Source organism: Phaenicophaeus curvirostris, chromosome 20, assembly GCF_032191515.1.
Source record: "Phaenicophaeus curvirostris isolate KB17595 chromosome 20, BPBGC_Pcur_1.0, whole genome shotgun sequence".
In the NCBI taxonomy this organism is placed as follows: Eukaryota; Metazoa; Chordata; class Aves; order Cuculiformes; family Cuculidae; genus Phaenicophaeus; species Phaenicophaeus curvirostris.
Window position 1 is genome coordinate 5617756 of NC_091411.1, and position 18612 is coordinate 5636367.

General features: G+C 42.9%; 1 protein-coding gene across 1 annotated transcript in view; it reads right to left on the bottom strand.

The window, feature by feature from the left end:
• BRINP1 (BMP/retinoic acid inducible neural specific 1) overlaps positions 1-18612 on the bottom strand; it is an 89788-nt gene that overhangs the window by 12967 nt on the left and 58209 nt on the right. Inside the window, exons 3-6 of the mRNA XM_069873277.1 lie at positions 14811-15001; positions 9500-9669; positions 8107-8212; positions 1240-1476 (exon numbers count right to left, since the gene is read on the bottom strand). Coding sequence (XP_069729378.1) covers positions 1240-1476; positions 8107-8212; positions 9500-9669; positions 14811-15001 — 704 coding nt within the window. The remainder of the gene's footprint in view (positions 1-1239; positions 1477-8106; positions 8213-9499; positions 9670-14810; positions 15002-18612) is intronic.

Genomic DNA, 18612 nt, shown 5'->3' on the forward strand with positions numbered 1-18612 from the left:
AAGAATGTGTTGGAAAGTATCCAACTAACACTAATTGGTGAGAGGTAGCACAGGGATAAGAAGTCCTTGGTTAAATTGTACTTAGTGCCTGTGTGGCTACAGGGTAAGCAGACCACTTGCTAAAGGAAAGGATGCAGTTGCACTGATAACATTCCTTTCTTTCCTACCTCAAGCCTTTGAGAGTGATGTTGCACACCTATGGTGGGTGTTACCAGCATCAATGTGGAACTAATTCCACTGACGACCCTAGCATCACAGGGAGAAGAGACATGTTCACACCAGCAGACATCGTCACTGTAGGAGAGAGAAGTCATTTTCCCTTCTCCTCTCTATTTCAAATGAGGTGTCATCTGGCCTGTGCACGCTCTCTGTGAATTGCCTTTCACCAAAGCAGAATAAATCATTCATGCAAATCTGCAAAGCAATTTCTGCATCATTCATATTGTGGAAGTTTCTCTGTAGAACTGTTAAAGAGAGATTCTGAGCTGGTTTAGTATGAAAAACCAGATTTTTAATCAAACAAATTCTTCCATAGAAAATATCCTTTTATACACAAAATTAGGTGTGGTGCGTGTCTTTGTCTGTACATGCATAGAGAAAAAATACACTCCTTCAAGGCTCAGATCATGGTTTTGGGCTCAATATCCTCTATTTTTTATCCAAACTGGAACATTATATTAAGAGAAGAAAGGATTCTTAACTGGTATAATCCAATCATAGAATCACCAGGTTGGAAAAGACCCACTGGATCATTGAGTCAAACCATTCCCATCAAACACTAACCCATGTCCCTCAACACCTCGTCCACCCATCCCTTAAACACCACCAGGGAAGGTGACTCGACCCTCTCCCTGGGCAGCCTGTTCCAGTGACCAATGACCCTTTCCATGAAAATTTTTTTCCTAATGTTCAGCCTGAACCTCCCCTGGTGGAGCTTGAGGCCATTCCCTCTTGTCCTGTCCCCTGTCACTTGGGAGAAGAGCCCAGCTCCCTCCTCTCCACACCCTCCTTTCACGTAGTTGTAGAGGGCAATTAGGTCTCCCCTCAGCCTCCTCTTCTCCAGGCTAAACACCCCCAGCTCCCTCAGCCATTCTCATAAGGCCTGTTCTCCAGCCCCCTCACCAGCTTCGTCGCTTTTCTCTGGACTCGCTCCAGAGCCTCAACATCCTTCTTGAGGTGAGGGGCCAATACGGCTTTATTAAAAATAAATCAATCAGAAAGCGTGTTTTGCTGGGTTACCTGAATTCTCCAGATCTTTATAGGCTTCTGTCCAGGTCTTGGCCATGTTTGCTAGCGTGTACTCCATGATCTGGATGTCAGTGATGGGGCAGTTGCACTGCGGGAACTCCTCCGCGCACTGGCAGCCGCACTGGCTGTTCCGGCAGATGTACTCCCCCTCGCCATTGCACATGATGTAACTCAAGGCAGACTGGACAAACTTCTCCTGCAAATACTGAGGGAAGATGATCTGGAGACCTGGTATAGAAACAAGAGACAAGGATGTGAAAAAAAAAAACATCAAAAAAATTATGAATTCGTCATTTCAGATACCTGTTCTTCTTTTCAAAACCTGTTTCATTAACAGCTTGGGAATGTAATGCCGAGGAATTAAAAGCTGCCAGGATAGTTCTCTCAGAGCTGTCAGGAGTGAGGAAGGTAGAGGGTAAAAATTGCATGTCTCCAGTGCAAGTAGTTAGTTACGTGAAAGCAGAGCCCATCTGCTCTGTGACAGAAGGGTGACAAGTGACTTCCCCCTCCCAACGCCCAGCATACCCCATTCTTCCCAGTCCTGGATCCCAGTCCAGTACAAAGCATCAGAATGGAAAGTACACCGTTCTTCCCAGTCCTGGATCCCACTCCAGTACAAAGCATCTGAATGGAAAGCCTCCCTTACTCCCAGGTTGTGGAGGTTTTATACTTTGCAGTCAAGCGCTAGTTCTGAAGTGATGAGCATGGTGCTGTTCTGTCCTGTTTAGATAGAGACTAAATAGGCTTGGTACCACAGAAACAAGAAAACTACATACTGAAAAAGAAAAGAAAAGAAGGAAAATGGAAAAAAAAGGAAAATAATACAAGCTGAGACTTATAAAAGACCCTTGCAGAGTTAAGTGCCCAGCTCCCACAGTATAAATACAGGAACTGGGTACCTGAGTCTTTTCAGCTTGCTCCCTGCTAGGAAGGCTACTTGCCAAATCCTATAAAAGTGCAAATGGATTTAGTGCCAATGATTTCAGTAGCGTTCTGAAGATTTACATTAGCTGAGAGGATCTATCCCCATTCTTTTTCTCCATAGCAAGTGTTTGTGTATCCATCCGTCTGTGCAGGCACTGGTGTAGGTGCACACTTGCTTAGGCACCAGAGGACACGATAACAGTTTAAGCGTTTGTCTGGTGTACATATTTTTCCATCCTGTCCTTCTCCAGCCCCCGTCTCCAGGCTCCCTACAGATGTCCCTGAGGATTCACAGTTGTTTCCTTCTACCTGGGGAGTCCTGCTTGTCAGACGCTGACAGCATCTGCAGTGCACAGGCAGAGACAACAATAACTCTTTCACAGGAAGCCTGGCCTGATCGCCATCCTCGTAAAAGGCCTAGGGATTTTGGAGTGGCAGATAAAGGAGTTTATGGCCTGAACAGCAGCACTGAACTCTGGTGTAATGAAGGCACGAGGGTCAATTACCCATCTGTTTGTGTTTCTGTTGCACTGAATTACTGTATCCATAGCTGACAGCTCATTGGAGTGGAATGAAAATAAGACAATAATTCAGAGGATGAGAGTATGCAGGAAGAGCAGGAAGGGCTGTGACTCCTTTCAGGGGTTCAGGACCATCTCTCTAATGGGTCATGTCCACCTCAGGCAAGAAAAAAGCAGTGGGCAGTGTCCCTGGGGGCCCCATTAGCCTTTTGCTTTTTGTTCCAGAGACACCTCGGCCTTCATGAGGTCCCTCTGGAAGGCCAAGGTTGGGGGGATCAGGAAGCTGTTGAAGGCACAGGGACCTCTGTTTCCTCCCTCTTTCTGCTAGTGCCAGAGCATGGTCTCCAAGAGCACCATGCCCAGCGGCAGTGGCTGCTTTGTTGTCTGACCCAGCTCGCAGCCCAGAGTGAAGCAATGGCAGGGTGACCACACAGCAGCCTTTAGCTGGACAAGATATTTGTGATGCTTTTACAAGGGAAAGATTTCAAGCCTGGCAGTTGGAGGCACTCTGTGTAGATCCTGCTGCCTTTCTACAGCGCTGCTGCAGCCAAGGGAGGCAACCTGCAAGGAGCTGGTGACATTCTACAGCATCCCTGCAAACACCTCAAAACCAGTCTAACAGGGATCAGCATTTTGAGGTCCCTTTGGTTATTTTCAAGATCTTCCTACATAAAAAGCTCAGTTTTCTTCCTGCTGTCTTCAGGAAGGACTGAAATTCAGTCTCTTTCAGGGTATTTACCTGAAGCAGCCACCACAGAGGAATGGTCCCTTTTCAAACCTTCACACTGACATTAGGGATGGTCTCACCTGCCAGACTCCAAGACTTTTCTTCAGGACAGGAAGAAAGCACAGCACTATTGGAGAAGAAAGAGCTACAAATGGGGCTTGGAAAGCCTGAAGGCTGCTGTATTCACTGAGCTTGCAAGGTCACAGGAGAGGGGAGCTGGGCTTCCTAATGTTCACAGACTCTGTTTATTTGTGGTCCAAGTCGCATGAACAAATCTTTCCACTTTTTATTTCATGGAGGAGCAACCTGCCATGCCTGCGCCTCCAGCCTTTGAATGAGGCCCAAATGCCCACAGGCTCTTTAGCTCACCATATTTTCTCTTTGAACTTTTACTTGGATAAAAGCACTGACAGGCTGTCTGGTCCCAGCTACGAATGATACTGGCTTGGGAGCCATTGCTGGCGTGGAGAGGGGTGAATTTAAGCAATTAAAGTTCAGGGAAAACACTTCCCATCGCTGGGGGCATCCGTTGTGTATCTCAGCACATGCACAAACACTAATACCCTGTGACATCCAAAACACAACATGGTCCCATCTGATATCACAAAGTGCCTCACATGGATGCTTGCTTTTTTGTCCATAAAACTCACGGATTCTAAGAACCATCTCCAGGATAACCTTTCTCTTGTAATAAATAATTTCATGTTTAAGAGGTAATCAGCCCCCCTGCACACTTAGCACCAATTCAACAAAACACTTAACTTTAATCAGGCAAGCGGTTCTGTTGGCATCCATGCAGTTAATTGTAGCATTTAATTAGAAGCACATATTCAAATGTGTGCTCAGACCACAAACACAAGTGACACACGAATCCAGCTACTCATTGAAACACAAGTGTGCATACATCAAACACAGCGCCCTAACTTTGAAACTGCAGACCTGCTGCAGGAATTACATGTGACTCAGATCTTCCAACAGAAATTTCCTTGTGGGAGAAACCTGTTTTAGGGCTAACAAAATATAACCATGCCTGCTTTCAGATTTGTACTTTGACAGCTATATACAAACACCCACACATTTATTATACCCATACAATGGCAAATTCATACTAAAATTTTTAGTTCTGCATTGAACATCCTTGTGACCAGATCCTGTATTTAACAAGATTTGGGCCAATGGCATTTCACTCAGTCCTGGTATCCTCTTCCATCATTCAGATAGTTATTTACCATGCCCAGTGACTAAATATTGCTGAAACTGAGTTGATTAATCATGCTTGTGCTTTATCGATAGCTGTAATAATTTTTAAAGGTAATCTTCACAAATGTGAGATTGCAAGAAGTCCATGCTGATTGAGATCACTGCTCTGGGTGCTTCAGTTGCCACCTTTAAAGCAGCAAAGCTGTAGTCCCAAGGGCTGAAACAGCACATCAGGTTTACAGAGCAGCTTGCAGCCAGCCCTGCTAGCTGGAAGAGACCTTGATAAAACATGCCAAGGTGCTGTTTTGTTCTGCAAGAATTTCTTTGAATATTTCAAACATTAAAAAGAGTAATTTTTTTAGGCTTTCAGTGTTGTCTACTGATAAAGCAACCTCACATCAGCAACCAGGCAAGGGGGTAACTTGGTCTTAAGGGCTGAGATACCAGATCATTTTCATGGGGAAAACACCTTAAACTAAGCCAGGGTGTACAATAAATGGGTGTATCCTCCACAGCAGCCTCAATAGCTGCTAATACATGCAGAAGGCAAGTTTGCTGGTGGCAAATGCAAAGGAGAATATCTTAGTTTTGAAGGTAACTAATTGATCAGAAGGAGGAATTCTGTTACTCTGTAAAACATACGATTTTTCTTTAAAAATTAAAACAGCACAAATTTGCTATAGGTTTGTCTCAGAGAACTACAGGCAGAATATGAAGTGTCTGATAAGGGAACATGTCCTTAATTCACCTAGAAAAACTATTAGAGAAAAATGTTTGGCTTTGGACTGTATATAAAAGGCTTCCTGCATTAAAAGAGGTAAATTTCCCCAGCTCTAAATTAGAGCTATTTGAAACATTTTCCACAGAAGAGTTCTCTGTTGAAAATGCAGTTTCATTGAAGCATTTTCTGAGAGCATGTTGACTCCAAAAGCACTTTTGGAGAATACATTTAGACCTTTCCTTGTCATGCTTCCTCATTTTGTTTCACTGAAAAGCTGAAATGTTTTGTGTTGTCATTACTGCTCAGCCCATCTTGGCAAAGACTTTAATATTAATTGTAATGCAAATGTTAATACCCTCTTGCCATATTTGATGTAAGAAACTACCTAACATGCAATATTTCCTGTTTAATGTTGGAATGTTCAGAACAGCACAGAAGCATTTTACCTTATTGAAATAGTGCCATGTTGCAATATTGGCATATACCGTTACACTGTCCAAAAGGATTCTTGTCTGGAGTTTTACTATCCTGAAAATTTCCAAAGTTTTGCTTTTTCCACCCAAATTTTCAGCTTTCAGCCTAGGACACTTTTCTGGGGAACACAAATTCCTGCTCCCCACCAATCCACTGTGGAGATGTTAGCATCATTCCTTCCCATGCTCTGGTTCTTATTTTCCAGGCGACTCGTGCATCAGCTACACTGGAAGCGTATGCGAGTGATGGACTGGTCCACAATAGGATGCCCCCAATCCCATGAGGGAAGGCTCCCCATGCACAGGGGAGGGAGCCTGTCCCCACGTAGCACTAGGAAAAAGGGAAACCTCCTGAGCTAGTGTGATAAATGTACCTGCATGTATCTAGTGCAGGCATCTGACAAATGTACTAGGTCCACATGGATATTGGTTTATATATTAATGATGCTTTTTTGCCATGTAACCACTGGTGCAGAACGAGACACCTTACACTGTCTAGGTCCTCCCTAAATCTCCAGTCTGGCTGACCTTCCCAAACCCTATGCAGGCATGAAGGTAGCTTAGCTCTGGGTCCCATCCACTGTACCTCCTTAAGGGCATGTCTTTGAAACCACGACTCTCGGGGCTGGGCAGCAGCAAGCAATTTCAGAAACAGAAATTCTTCCTGTCACGAAGATGCTGCTCTTTTATTGAGCCAGCCTTGGAGCCAGAGTGACACAAAGGTAGTAACATGGATTTCTGTCAGCAGCTCATGCACTGCTGCTAATCAGATCAGAGGAGACTTGGTCATGATCCATTACCAACAACCCTGTGACTAATTCCTAATGAGGCCTCTCAGAGCAGAGGAAGGATCCAGGGTAATTATCCCAAGAACCACACTCCAGATTAGGTGCAAAACACTCAGGTACAGCTTTAAAGGTCACTTTGTTCTATTAGGAAGAGTTCTTATCTTCCCTGCTTCCCTTCCCTTGCTGTCTCCCTTGGCTTAGGGCTGTCCTCTCTCTGAGCTGGGTCATTCCATGACGCCCAGGAAACCCATGTGTGATTGACCCCTGAGGTCCTCTGCCTGTTTCCACCACAAATTCCAAACTCATCCATTTGCCCTCTCTCTCCTGATTTTTTTCCCCCTTTTCCTCCATGTCCTTCCCCCTCCCAGGCTTCTTTTTTTTCTCCTGTCTTGTGGGATCACATAGCCAATAGAGATCTATTGATTTACTTACTTACCAGTTTGCCTGCCTATAAATCAAGCTGTCTGCTTATTTAGCTGTTTACCTAGTTATACAATGTGTCATCCTTGGGTTTTCATTACCAGCAGCCACTATCACAGTATATAAAAAGCCTTAAATTGTTTATTGTTAATTAGGTAAGAAAGAGAACAGAACTCAGTGATTTAGATAATCACCTGAGTAGTGAAAACAACCTGCCTATTATTTTTAAGGGCAAATAATAACAACAATAATAATCTATCCACAACATGACTCAGTAAATGAAACCCAGATTCTGTGAAACCAAGATTAAAACAGCACTTGCCAAATTATACTCAAAGCGGAAGATATAATGTAGCCCATTCATCTGAAAAATTAAAATTTGTGCAAGTACAAGGATTCCAGAAATAAAACCATCTGGGCAAATGAGCAATTAAATCCCACATTTCCTTATTTTGTCAAAATCTTGGGAATAACCTTAGTAAATTACATGCCCAGTGAATTTCCTCCTTCTACTGAAGTTGACTTCTTGCTAACCAGCATGTATTTACTTATTAATTCAGTCATGACCTCTATCTGTTGACTTCTGGACTAGCTCCTCAACTGGGACTGAAGCCATAGCTTCTAGCATCCAAATAAAACCTCTGACTTTTCCCCAAGATTACGGTCATTAGAGAGGCCCAAAAGCTGATCTGCAAACCTCTTACAGAAATCAGCAATTTGGGAGGGACAGAGAGAAACGTGAATAGAATGTCTTTTCAACATTAATGGAAAAGGTCACATTTATTTGTACCAGTGTATATAATACAAAGAAGTCCATCAAAATTCAATGGCAGTGGGCACCTAGACACTCCTCTAGGGTCCAGTTCCTTGCACTTTTAGCACGGGCCCTGTCAAATCCCAGCTCTGCTGTGCTGAGCATCATATGATGGAACCAAAAGCTACCAGTCCTGCTTCGGGGAACTTAAAAGAAAAAAACATGATCACAGAGGAAGGAAAAAGGCTAGAAAAACCCCACCGCCCTTCTCTCATTTTGTCCCCCCATTTCATGCCCTGTGTTACCATCTCCCTCATTCCTCTGCCCTACCTTGCAGGTGGAGTTTGCTCTCAGTGCTTTGCAGAAGGACAGAACTCACAGAGTCCAGATTGTCGTAGCTGTTACAGCCCAGGGGGCCAGTCCGAGTTTCTGTTACCTATTGAGGATGTAGAAAAGAAGAGTGTTCTCTTTGACTGCATTATCACATCTTCCCCAGGCAGGTTCAGACCGTGTAATACAAAGACTTCTTGTCACCAGCTGAAGCAATTGAAAACAGAGCTTCCATAAATGGGAAAAATTGCCCCATGCTGGACAAACACAGAATGTTTGGCATTCTCACAAGCTGAAAAAATAGTGAATTGTATCTGCTTTCTCTATGGTACTGCATGTTATTCTGGGCTTGGCAATGAGGTCCTACAGACTGATGTTTCTCATAGAGGATCTCCATTGGAGAACATTAGAAACAAGGAAAGAAATTATTCCCTGGCTTCTCTTATTGGAAAGCAAGATAAAAAGATGGATTGCCAGCCCACAATGGTGCCTACTGCTCCTATAACATATGTGCACACCATCCTTGTGCTAAGGATAGATGGAGGCACAGATGACCTGTGGTGCTGTTGCTGTGGTTGTTGCTGTTGGTTTTCAGCCACACAGGAGAGCTGCCCTTCCTGAATTCACAAAGGGTGATTATCTGCTGTCACTGTTTCAATATCTCAATCCGATTTCCCATCCAGAAGGGAACAGACTCAGCCATGAGACACCACAGAACAATAACAGGAGCTGAAACCTTTCAGAAATGGCTAACAATGATGACTCCATCCTCATCGGCTTCCCTGGAGTGAACTCTGCAACAATAAAATCCCTCCCCAGTATAGGATGATTGCTTTCAGAGAAGGCAGCCTTTGTCTACAAAGCCATTTTCCCTGTTTTGTATGCTCTGAGCAGCTCCCTGTCCTTCCTGCTGCAACCCCCAAGCTGTCTCTCACTCTGTTTCATTCCAGATGCCTCAGTAATGCCGCACTGAGTTTTTCACCTTTTCTTGTAGTACATTCATTTGAGATGTTTGGCAGTCCAAGACCACAAGAGGAGGATACTTCTAGGGTGCACTGGGTTTCACAGACCTGCCTTTCCCTTGCACCTTCCATCATCTATGTAGACTATCCATTCCCTCTCTTCTTTCCAGAGGTCCCTGCCAAATATAGTGAAAGTATCCTATCTTACATAACCATCACACTGACTGCCCACCTCATTCCAGGTATTAATAATCCTGGGAAAATCAATTCTTCAGAAAGGGAACAATTTACCCTGGGAAATCAGCATGGGAACAAAACACCTCATGATCAAAAAAACTCATCACACTGGACTGACAAAGTCCTGCCCCAAATCCTTATAGTATTGGTATGGACACAAAATCAGCTTCTCTTCCCAAGGCAAGATACAGTACCTTGATTGCTCCGGTAGAGATCTGGATCTCATGGAGCCTCCTCATGGTGCCATCACGGTCTACAAAGTAGGAGGATGCAAGCTGGTGCAATGCTTCAACGCTCTGGGTAGCATTTCCCGACTTTCTGTCAAGGCGGCTCTTGTCCATGTACATGGTCAAAGCCTCCTCTCCTGCAGCAGAAAGAGAAGGAGATTTCAGTAAGGCCCAGGAGATTGCTGCGTAGGGTCATTTTAACAGGAACGTATGATGATTGCATGTTGCACCTAAAGGAAAGTATAACACCTAAAGCACTCTTAAACGAACCCACCCTTCCTCACCAGAACCTTAGTGTAGTATGTATGAACCACCTTCTCTAGTCAGTCAGAAAGACCAGATCCACTGTACTTGTAGATACAGTTCACTGTATTGAGTAGCTATCATTTTGGACATTTATTGGCCAGCACATCTTTACCACAGCTGTTGGAATGGATTCAGACCATTTGTCCCACTTAAGGAACTGTCTTCTCTGTAGGCAGTGCCTCTAGAACAACACACACCCAAGGGGAGAAAATGCTGCTTGCATGCAATTCTTTGGACTCATCTCAAGAAGGAAGAAATGATGATTTAAGTTGCAAAACCACCACCATGTTCTTGTTCTTGTTGGGTACAGAAGACAAAAAATTGCTAGTTCTACTTCTCTGACTGAAAGTGATCATGCAAAACAGTAAGGACTAGGGGCTTAGGGAAGGAGGACAATCAGAGAAAAGAGCAAATGAGAATGTTAAGTTAAATCAGTGACCCATTATGCTTTTTTTCCCTTCCCCTTGAGTCTCATTCACTGAATTTAAGCAGAGACAAAAAAATACTGGGCAAGAAAAGAGACAACAGGTGATTTTGAGTGATCAATCACAGAGAATCTGGGAGTGAAGCAGGTAAGTCTCGATGGCACCAAACATCATAAACAGTGACAGAAATCTGAATCTAACCAAAGGTACATGAAGAGGACATGAAGCTGAGAAGTAATATTTACCTAGAAGCTCAATTTGTGCTGTTTGAGCCAGATTAAAATCCAATTCATTCTTAACATAACACTGACATTACAGAAGTACAAAAGTAGAATAACATCCTGCATTCTTAAAGTCTGAAGTTCTGACTTTAATAAATTAAGAGAATATATACCTAGGGTAGGAATGTGCCACTTCTACATAGCTCTCTCCATGAGAGGAATGGTACTTGTTCTGATTTGATAGATGAACCACTGATGAATATATTGCCTCTGGAAATGATAGCATGGTCAAAAAAATGCAGTCCCATTTCTTTAGGCCAAGAAATATTCTGTTCATCATTTTTGCATTTCTAAGAGAACAAGCACTTTTCTTACGAATCCATATTAGCTGAAATAGTTGCATTTTTCCACTAATTTCTTTTCATGCATACACTTAAAAAAAATCCCAAACAACCTAACCCAGTAAGCCCTCCCCCTTGCTTTCTATGGAAACTGCCCAGCTTTTATTTGGAAGCCAAATGCCTGAAAACAAATTACAAATATTCTGGCTGAAAATCAAAATATTTTTATTAGATTTCAGTTTTTCAAGCAATTGATATGATAAGGATTAAGCCTCTGGCTTTGAGATGAAAAATATAAATTTTTGGTGGAAAGTAGATAATTTTTGTCAGAAGAATTTGTCAAAAATCTTTAAAATTAGCTTTATGGGAGCAGAGTAGAATTTGGCATGTAAAGCTTTCCCTCTATAATATTTGGTTAAAAACAACATACCATGATATAAGTCATGGTAATAAAGATATCATCATAGTTACTTCTTACAAAAACACTTTTCTTTGAAAAATGACCAATTTTGATTTTATTTATCATTATTACACACTGGGTGCTGTGCAAAGTTCTTGGCAGGGATTAAGGCTCTGTGACATCAGGCTTCATCCACAGAAACAAAAGAAAGTTGGTTCCTGTCCCAGAGGGTTTAAGACCCATGTTTCTGACAAGACACAAGAAGTGCACAGAGCAAACAGCCCGTAAAACACAAGGTAATAAGATGACTCTGATTAGCACAAGGAACAGTGGTCACTGCACACCAGCTGCCTGGCTGCTGCCAATGCTTTTTCAGGTTTCATCTTCGAGGACAATTTTACAGTTTATTTGAAGGAAGGTCAGACTTTGTGACTACTCATGAGACAATTTGTTTGCCACCAAAAGGACATCTGCACAGGAGTTAGACGAAAGGCTTGGGGAAGATAAGCTGGACTAGAGCAGAAGTATTTTGAGCCAAAAGTTTTGTATCTCTCGTGCAATGGAAACCTTTAACTTTATGGAGACCCAGAGGACATAAATGATGCTTTGCCACCATCTCCCAGTGTTGTGGCCAGAGAGGGAAGACCTAGGAAAATTCTCCCCTTAGCTGCAACTGTCAGATCCCAGCATCAACTCCTCTTCAATGCCACCAGGAACTGGTAAAAAACAGCTGTTTCTGGAAAAGTACCCTTTCCATTAATAGCCAAGGCACAAAAATTAGGACCTTTGCAGTCCACATTAGTTCATTTTAGCTAGAGGAATGCTCAGATTGGAGATGTCTTGGACAGGAAGCAACCAGAAAGCCTGGTCTGAATTGCATCAGGCAGTAACACTGGTTTCAGATCACTAGGAGATGCACCATTAGCTTTCCATCTCTAGACAACACAGAGCAAGCAACAAGCGACTGAGAAAGCTCCCAGGCATCAGAAAGAAGAAACCTATATCTTAGGGCAGTGGAGAGCAATTCCCCCACAAAAGCTGTCATTTTTCCTCCCTGAGGTGTTTGGACTCCTTCACTGGGAGAAAGAGGAAGGAAACAGGAAAGTAAAGCCCATTAGACGCGATGCTTTCCCTGACAGGCAAATACTGTAACCCTAGGAGTGAAAGGTGCTGAGGAGAAATATTGTTGCTGGAAACACATTTTGTGTACATGTGTGCAGACCTGGAAAAGCACAATAACCCCACAGAGTGCACGCATGAGAAAGCAACCTTTACATCAAGAGAGGTTAATAGACTTTTGTTGCATTATTAAGTCTTAATTTCTCGTTTATTAAGCGGATGCTATGTTCAAAGTTGTCTTTCCTTTAGGGCTTTCCCTGCAAATTGGCTCTCAGCTCTGTGTGTTCCATCCCAGTGCAAGGATGCCCTCAAAATGACCCTTCAACAATCCCTTTGACAGAACTAAACTGGAGCAGAGCTAGTTTTTTATTAGGCTCTGGGGGGACCTGGCTGCTCTGTAGGTTGAAAGGCATCAGAGCTACTCCTCAGGTGGCCAGGTGTGAAAATAGCTGCCATATTCAGCCTGACCTGATCCATCACCCAGCCTCCTGGGGTCCTTGCAACAGCTGGCATTTAAAAGCAAAACAATTTCCCATGTGTTTGTCACTCATCTGCAGCGTAATAAGACATCAAGCTAAGTTACAAACCACTGTAGTCCAAAATAGAATTCCTGTAAACTTCCTGAGGAGACCTGAGGTCTTGGGAGAGCAAGGCAGCCAGGACATGCCTGCTTTTATATCCCAGTGGTCTTGTTTAGCCCACAGACTGTGATTAGAGTGTGTCCTCCTTGCATAATGCATGCTCATCTACATTTTCTCTGGGACTGCCATTGCTAAGATAAATCCTTCTTTTCCCCCTCTACCACTGCTCACCGTGCTCCGGGCTGATGGAGCATTTAGCACTCCTCTCCAACACCAGTTCTCGTTACGGGTCTCTGCATATTTAAAATTGTTGTGTTGTAAAACCAAGAGAAGAAATAAGCTACTGTGAATTATTCACAACCTAACCCAGGCAAAATTAAAAATATATTTTACAATCAAAGGTCTTTCTTAGCCTGAGTTTCCACAGATGTGAGCAGCAAGAAGAAAAAAAATGGAAAGAAAAGTAAAACCATAAAAGCACTCTCAACGTTTTACTGGGTTCCTACTTGGCTGGCTTGGGCTCCATAAAATATAGTCCTGAACAGTGATTTCTTCAATAAAAAGGAGTTTATCTTTACACAGACTTCATTAAGGCCCAATGCAGGCAGGCAGTCATACTCTTCAGAGCATGGAAACTTGCTTTCTCTCACATTTCTTGCTGATGGAGCAGATGGTTTGAGTGCCTTGACTGGAAGAGCAGCCTGAGGTTCTTTGAAGGCTATTTGCCACACAAGAGGTCATTTGACTTCAATGGAACCACTCCAATTTACCTAGCACCTAATTTGTGCATGAATCCTGTGCACACATCTAATCTCATCTACGTCTCACCCAAGTGTCTGCAGAATGCTTTGGGGACAGACAGATGGCCAGAAATACCTCGAAGTTCACTACAAACTTTGCAATGTGGCAAGGCTGAAGGTCAGGTACATCAGAAGAAGCAAGAGCAATAAACTCTGTACTAAAATTAAGACCCTTTACCACTGCAGAATCCCTCTTACAGACAGTATTTCTCAAAAGAAAGGCATTTGAATGCACACTCCAAATGTAAAGAACGGTAAAGAATGGTAAAAATCTACAAGGGGGGATGGAGGAGAATGAGCAGTAGGTGTCAAGAGGAATTGTTGATTCTCACCCCTCCTGTTTTCAATAGTAAGTACTCAAGTTGTTTATGCAGCACCAAATCAGTGCAAGCACATGGATTAATGGCCCTATGGTACTCTGTCTCATGTCATCACTGACATTCTGCTTGCACACACAAGCCTCTCTGCCATCTTTGTGTATGCATCTTGAATTTTACTTAACTATTGTTTTTTTCAAACCTCTACTTTTATGTTAACGCTTTCACTTGTGCATTCAGCACAGACTATTCGGAACCATCCCTTCCCCTGCTGCACACATTCTCTGCCCAGGTTCTTGAACTCCCTTTTCCTAGAGCTCTTTAAAATTCTACCAGTTTCTGCAAGAAACGACGGGTTTTTTCCTCCTACATTTGGTTTCATTCTGAAAAAAAAAGAGGGATCAACACAATCTGTTGTCAAATTAAGGACAGGGGCATAGGAATGACAGACAGGCTCCCTAGCTAAACGAAGCATGTTTATCTTGACGCACACGGGTACACACACACCGTTGTCAGAGAAGCACAGGTGCACACCTACCACAGATGCCGAATTCACATGCATCACGTTATGAATTCATTTGCAAAGGCTATTCATACTCTGGGGATTTTCACACCATCTGATGATGAGAAGGGCTTTGGTTGGGGAGCCTGCAGCCTGGCTCTGTGCTACCAGCCAGCCTCCATGTGGCACAGACAAGGTTTGCAGGGCTATCCGGCGCCTTCACCACCCACCACCAACACAAGAAACCAGGCTGAGTTGCCACCTACCTCCCAGGGTGGCAGAGATGAGGATGTGGGTGCCGTATTTTTTGATGATGGTATCAATGAACTGCTGCGTGGTGGGTCTCCTGCCCAGGAGGCGGATGCTTCTCTGAAACTCAGGCATCAGGGGCAGTGGATTGTGGAGCAGGTCCCTCCGCTCGATGGCTGTGTTCCTCACCTTCCAACGGGCAAACTCCCTACGCGACAAGACAGGAACACAACAGGGGTGAGGCTTTGAGTCCAGAGGGGCAGGAAGATCCACTGAGGGCAGGGAAGGATGATGGTGAAGGGGACAATCCTGTTGGACACCCCCACATGGACACAAACGTGAGGCCACAAGGCTAGACAGAAGGGGAGAGGGAGGAGAAGAGGAAAAGCAAGACATTAATGTACAGTAATAACACACTTTGACGATTAGGGTCTGAGCTGATGAGGAGGCAGTCTCAGTCTCCAGAGACATCTGGCAGAGGGCTGCATTTCCCTACAAAGAAAGCAGCACAGTCCTTTCACCCTCACACATTTAGGGGGCCTTTCATCTCTCCATAAAGCATCAAATTCTGGTTTCTGTCACCAAAAGAGCTGGCCAGTTAGACTGTAGAACCAGATCAGTCTGATCGTGGCTGAGTCCATGTCCACAGCCCTTTCTTTTAGCTACTGCTTTTGTAAAGCAAGGCTGAAGGAAACACACTGTCTCCAAACATCTTAATCTTTCAGCACTGGGGAGTACAGCAAAAGATCACTTTGAAAAACAATATGCTTGATAAACCATCTAAAAGGATCGATTCAGATATAAACAGAGGCCAAGATGAAAAGGGAGGTTTTGTTTCTTTCTTTCTTTTTTTTTTTTTTTTAAAAAAAAACCAAACCAACAACATAAAGTGATTTTCAAATCCTTTTCTTTAAACCGATAGTGACTGGGAAAAAATAAAGCTAATATTTGCAAAAGCAGTGCTTTATTGCAGGTATCCATTTTTAAATGACTCAGAAGGGAATGCCTAGAGAAAACCTAGCACATCTGCGATCTAAAATCAGGCATCTGAAATACATCACCAGCTGAGCACCTAAAAGATGAGAAACTTATTAATGTCCTTCAAAAAATATTGAGCAAGGCTTTCTTAAAAGGAAAGTATATTATTTCTAACCACCCTCCTACAATGCACCTGCACTACCTTAAGCCATGTCCCAGATAATTGAGTCACAGGCTTCTCTTGTCACTTTCCATTCACTTATTCCTGTAACTCGGTTTTAAGACAAAAATTTCATTTCAATAATAGGAATGACAATACCTGGCACTGACATGGCACTTTCTATCAAAGTGTGTCAACTAGCACCAGTAATCCCACTTGGCTGGTAGAGAACTTGACATGCAGGCAGATTCAGGAGATGCTGTAAGTCTGTTGCAAAACCAGGATCACAAACCAATTCCTTTTAATCCCAGGTTAATTCTACACTCACTCCACTTTGTGTTAGGTTATTTTACTTAATGCAATTATGCATTTATTTATTTTGATTGTACCCCATCACAACCCCCCAGGGTGCCTAACAACATTTGCATTGATTAAAATAGCAAAGTGCCAGCTTTTTACTTCAAAGTTTCTCCTTATACCTGAGCTAACATCCTCTTTGTGTCTCCTAGGCTTTCACAAGCCAAGTAAACATACCAAAGCAAAACACCACATCTTACCACATCCTAAGTCTCATTAGTTTCAATCTTTGAAACCCACAGAAACACTGGTCTTCCCTAGACAAAACTCTGTCAAAAGGCAAAAAAAACACCCTAAATCCAACCCCAAAACCCCATTGACTAAGGTCTTAATACCACAAGTGGAGAAAACAGACCACTGGCTCTAAAATTGCCTGCAGATAACAAGCACATTAACAGTGTCTATGTATTCACTGTATGGAACACAACATATTTTTTCCCTGCTGTGCAATACTCAATATCTGTGAAAGACATATCTGAGGGGGGTGACACGGTTGCTTTTAATGATAGGCAGAACCTTAAAACTAAAGACAAATAACTTCTCTGACAAAACAGGGAGTTTGCTCTAATCATCCCTGATTAGAGTGGTGATCCCAAATTTGTCTATACAAGGAAAGCCTCTTTGCAAGAAAAAACGATCCCTTCAGGGATCAACAATTAACACTGTATGGGAAGGCACAGCTCTGGATGCTAAAAGACAAGCAAGGTTTTACAATAATAGAGATTCCCATGTTCTTATCATGAAGGTTATAACCAGTAAGCATAAGAAAAATGCCATCTGTGCTTCCTCTCTATAGAGACAATTATTGCTCCTGTAAAACTCAAGCAGGCTTACTCTCAGATTACTGCTTCCTGCAAGCATTATCAATAAAGACAGGAGGGATTGGAGCTCCCCAGAGCAAGCATGTTTTCAGAAAGTGCTGGGGGAATGCTTCATGCTCCCTAAGTTCAGAGAGTTTACTTTTGTTACTGTCAAGTTATCTATTGCAAAGCAAAGACCATGAAGTTGAAATTTGCAGCTGTTCAAGTAGGGCCCTATTGGTGTATCAATACTCAAACCCTAGGAGAGCCTCCATTCAATGTGTGGAGATGGAGAGAGCAAGCAAGATACAATGAGGACCATGCATGGGTAATAGAGGTGGGAGAAAGTAGGAACAGAGAGTGAGAAATTGGTAAACTTTGTTCAAAGGAAAACTGGGTTCGGTTTTTACTTCAGGGCCAACATCAGTTTTTGCATCCTCTCTAACACCACTGACAGGAGGCAAAAGGTGGAATTTAAAAGAAATTATTGCCAGACCAACCTTGCCTGCTGTCAAGGGACAATTCCAGTCACCATTCATGCAGCAGGCAAGCCCTTAGCAGAGTCCACATCTAAAACATCATAGTGAAGGAAACTTTTTCCACTCAGTTCTTATGCATCCCAACCCTCCCCAGGGCTTCCAGTTCCTAGGGCATATCATTGAGGTGAAAACCCAGTTCTATTATACTCTCCAAATGCCTGGATGTGTGGCATTCATAGCTGATGAGAAAAGCTGAGCAAATACGTTATGATGAATAATTTATGCAACTAACTTAGATGTTTATCTTCTGCTCATAGAATATCCATGAGCCAGTTGCAATTCCCTCTAATTTATGCATTATTTGAATTTACTTGGTGACATTTTTCAAGCCTTTTTTTTTTTAATGTGGTTTTGCACAGTGTTTGCCTGTGTTCTCTCTCTGTGTGCTGTTGATTGGTTGGGACTGGTCAAGCAAATGATATGGTATCGTTAAGCCTCCCAATTAACAACCACAAATATATTTTAAACTTCGCTTCCCAAGTTCCACAATATTTTACATTGAATATATTCCAGATGCTAGCAATCTTCCATGCAACCTACAGAACTCTCTGCCATACGATGCATCCAACATCAAGATTATGGTACAATTTTGGAAGATAGATTTCACATTAATGGATATGGCTAGTGAAATCACTTGGAACTGAGGTGATTAAAGAAAAATATATTTGCAGGGAACAGCACAGCTCTAGCCTTAGGGAATCATCCAACCTGTAACTCCTGGACTCTGTGAAGAAACACCTTCAAGAACAGACTTTCTGTTAGTTTTCAATATTGACTTCATTGTATTCTTTGCAGAAGTGGCTACTATCGGCCAAACCTGACTCTATGGCACTGGGCTAGGTAAGCGAACTCTTGTCTGGTTGTCACCACTGAATCCTTGGATCTGTGAATCTTTGGAGGACCTACCAAGGATGTGGATTCATGGATGATGTGTGCAAAATGACACTGAAACCTTTCCTCTCAGAAATTATTCTTGGATGCCATT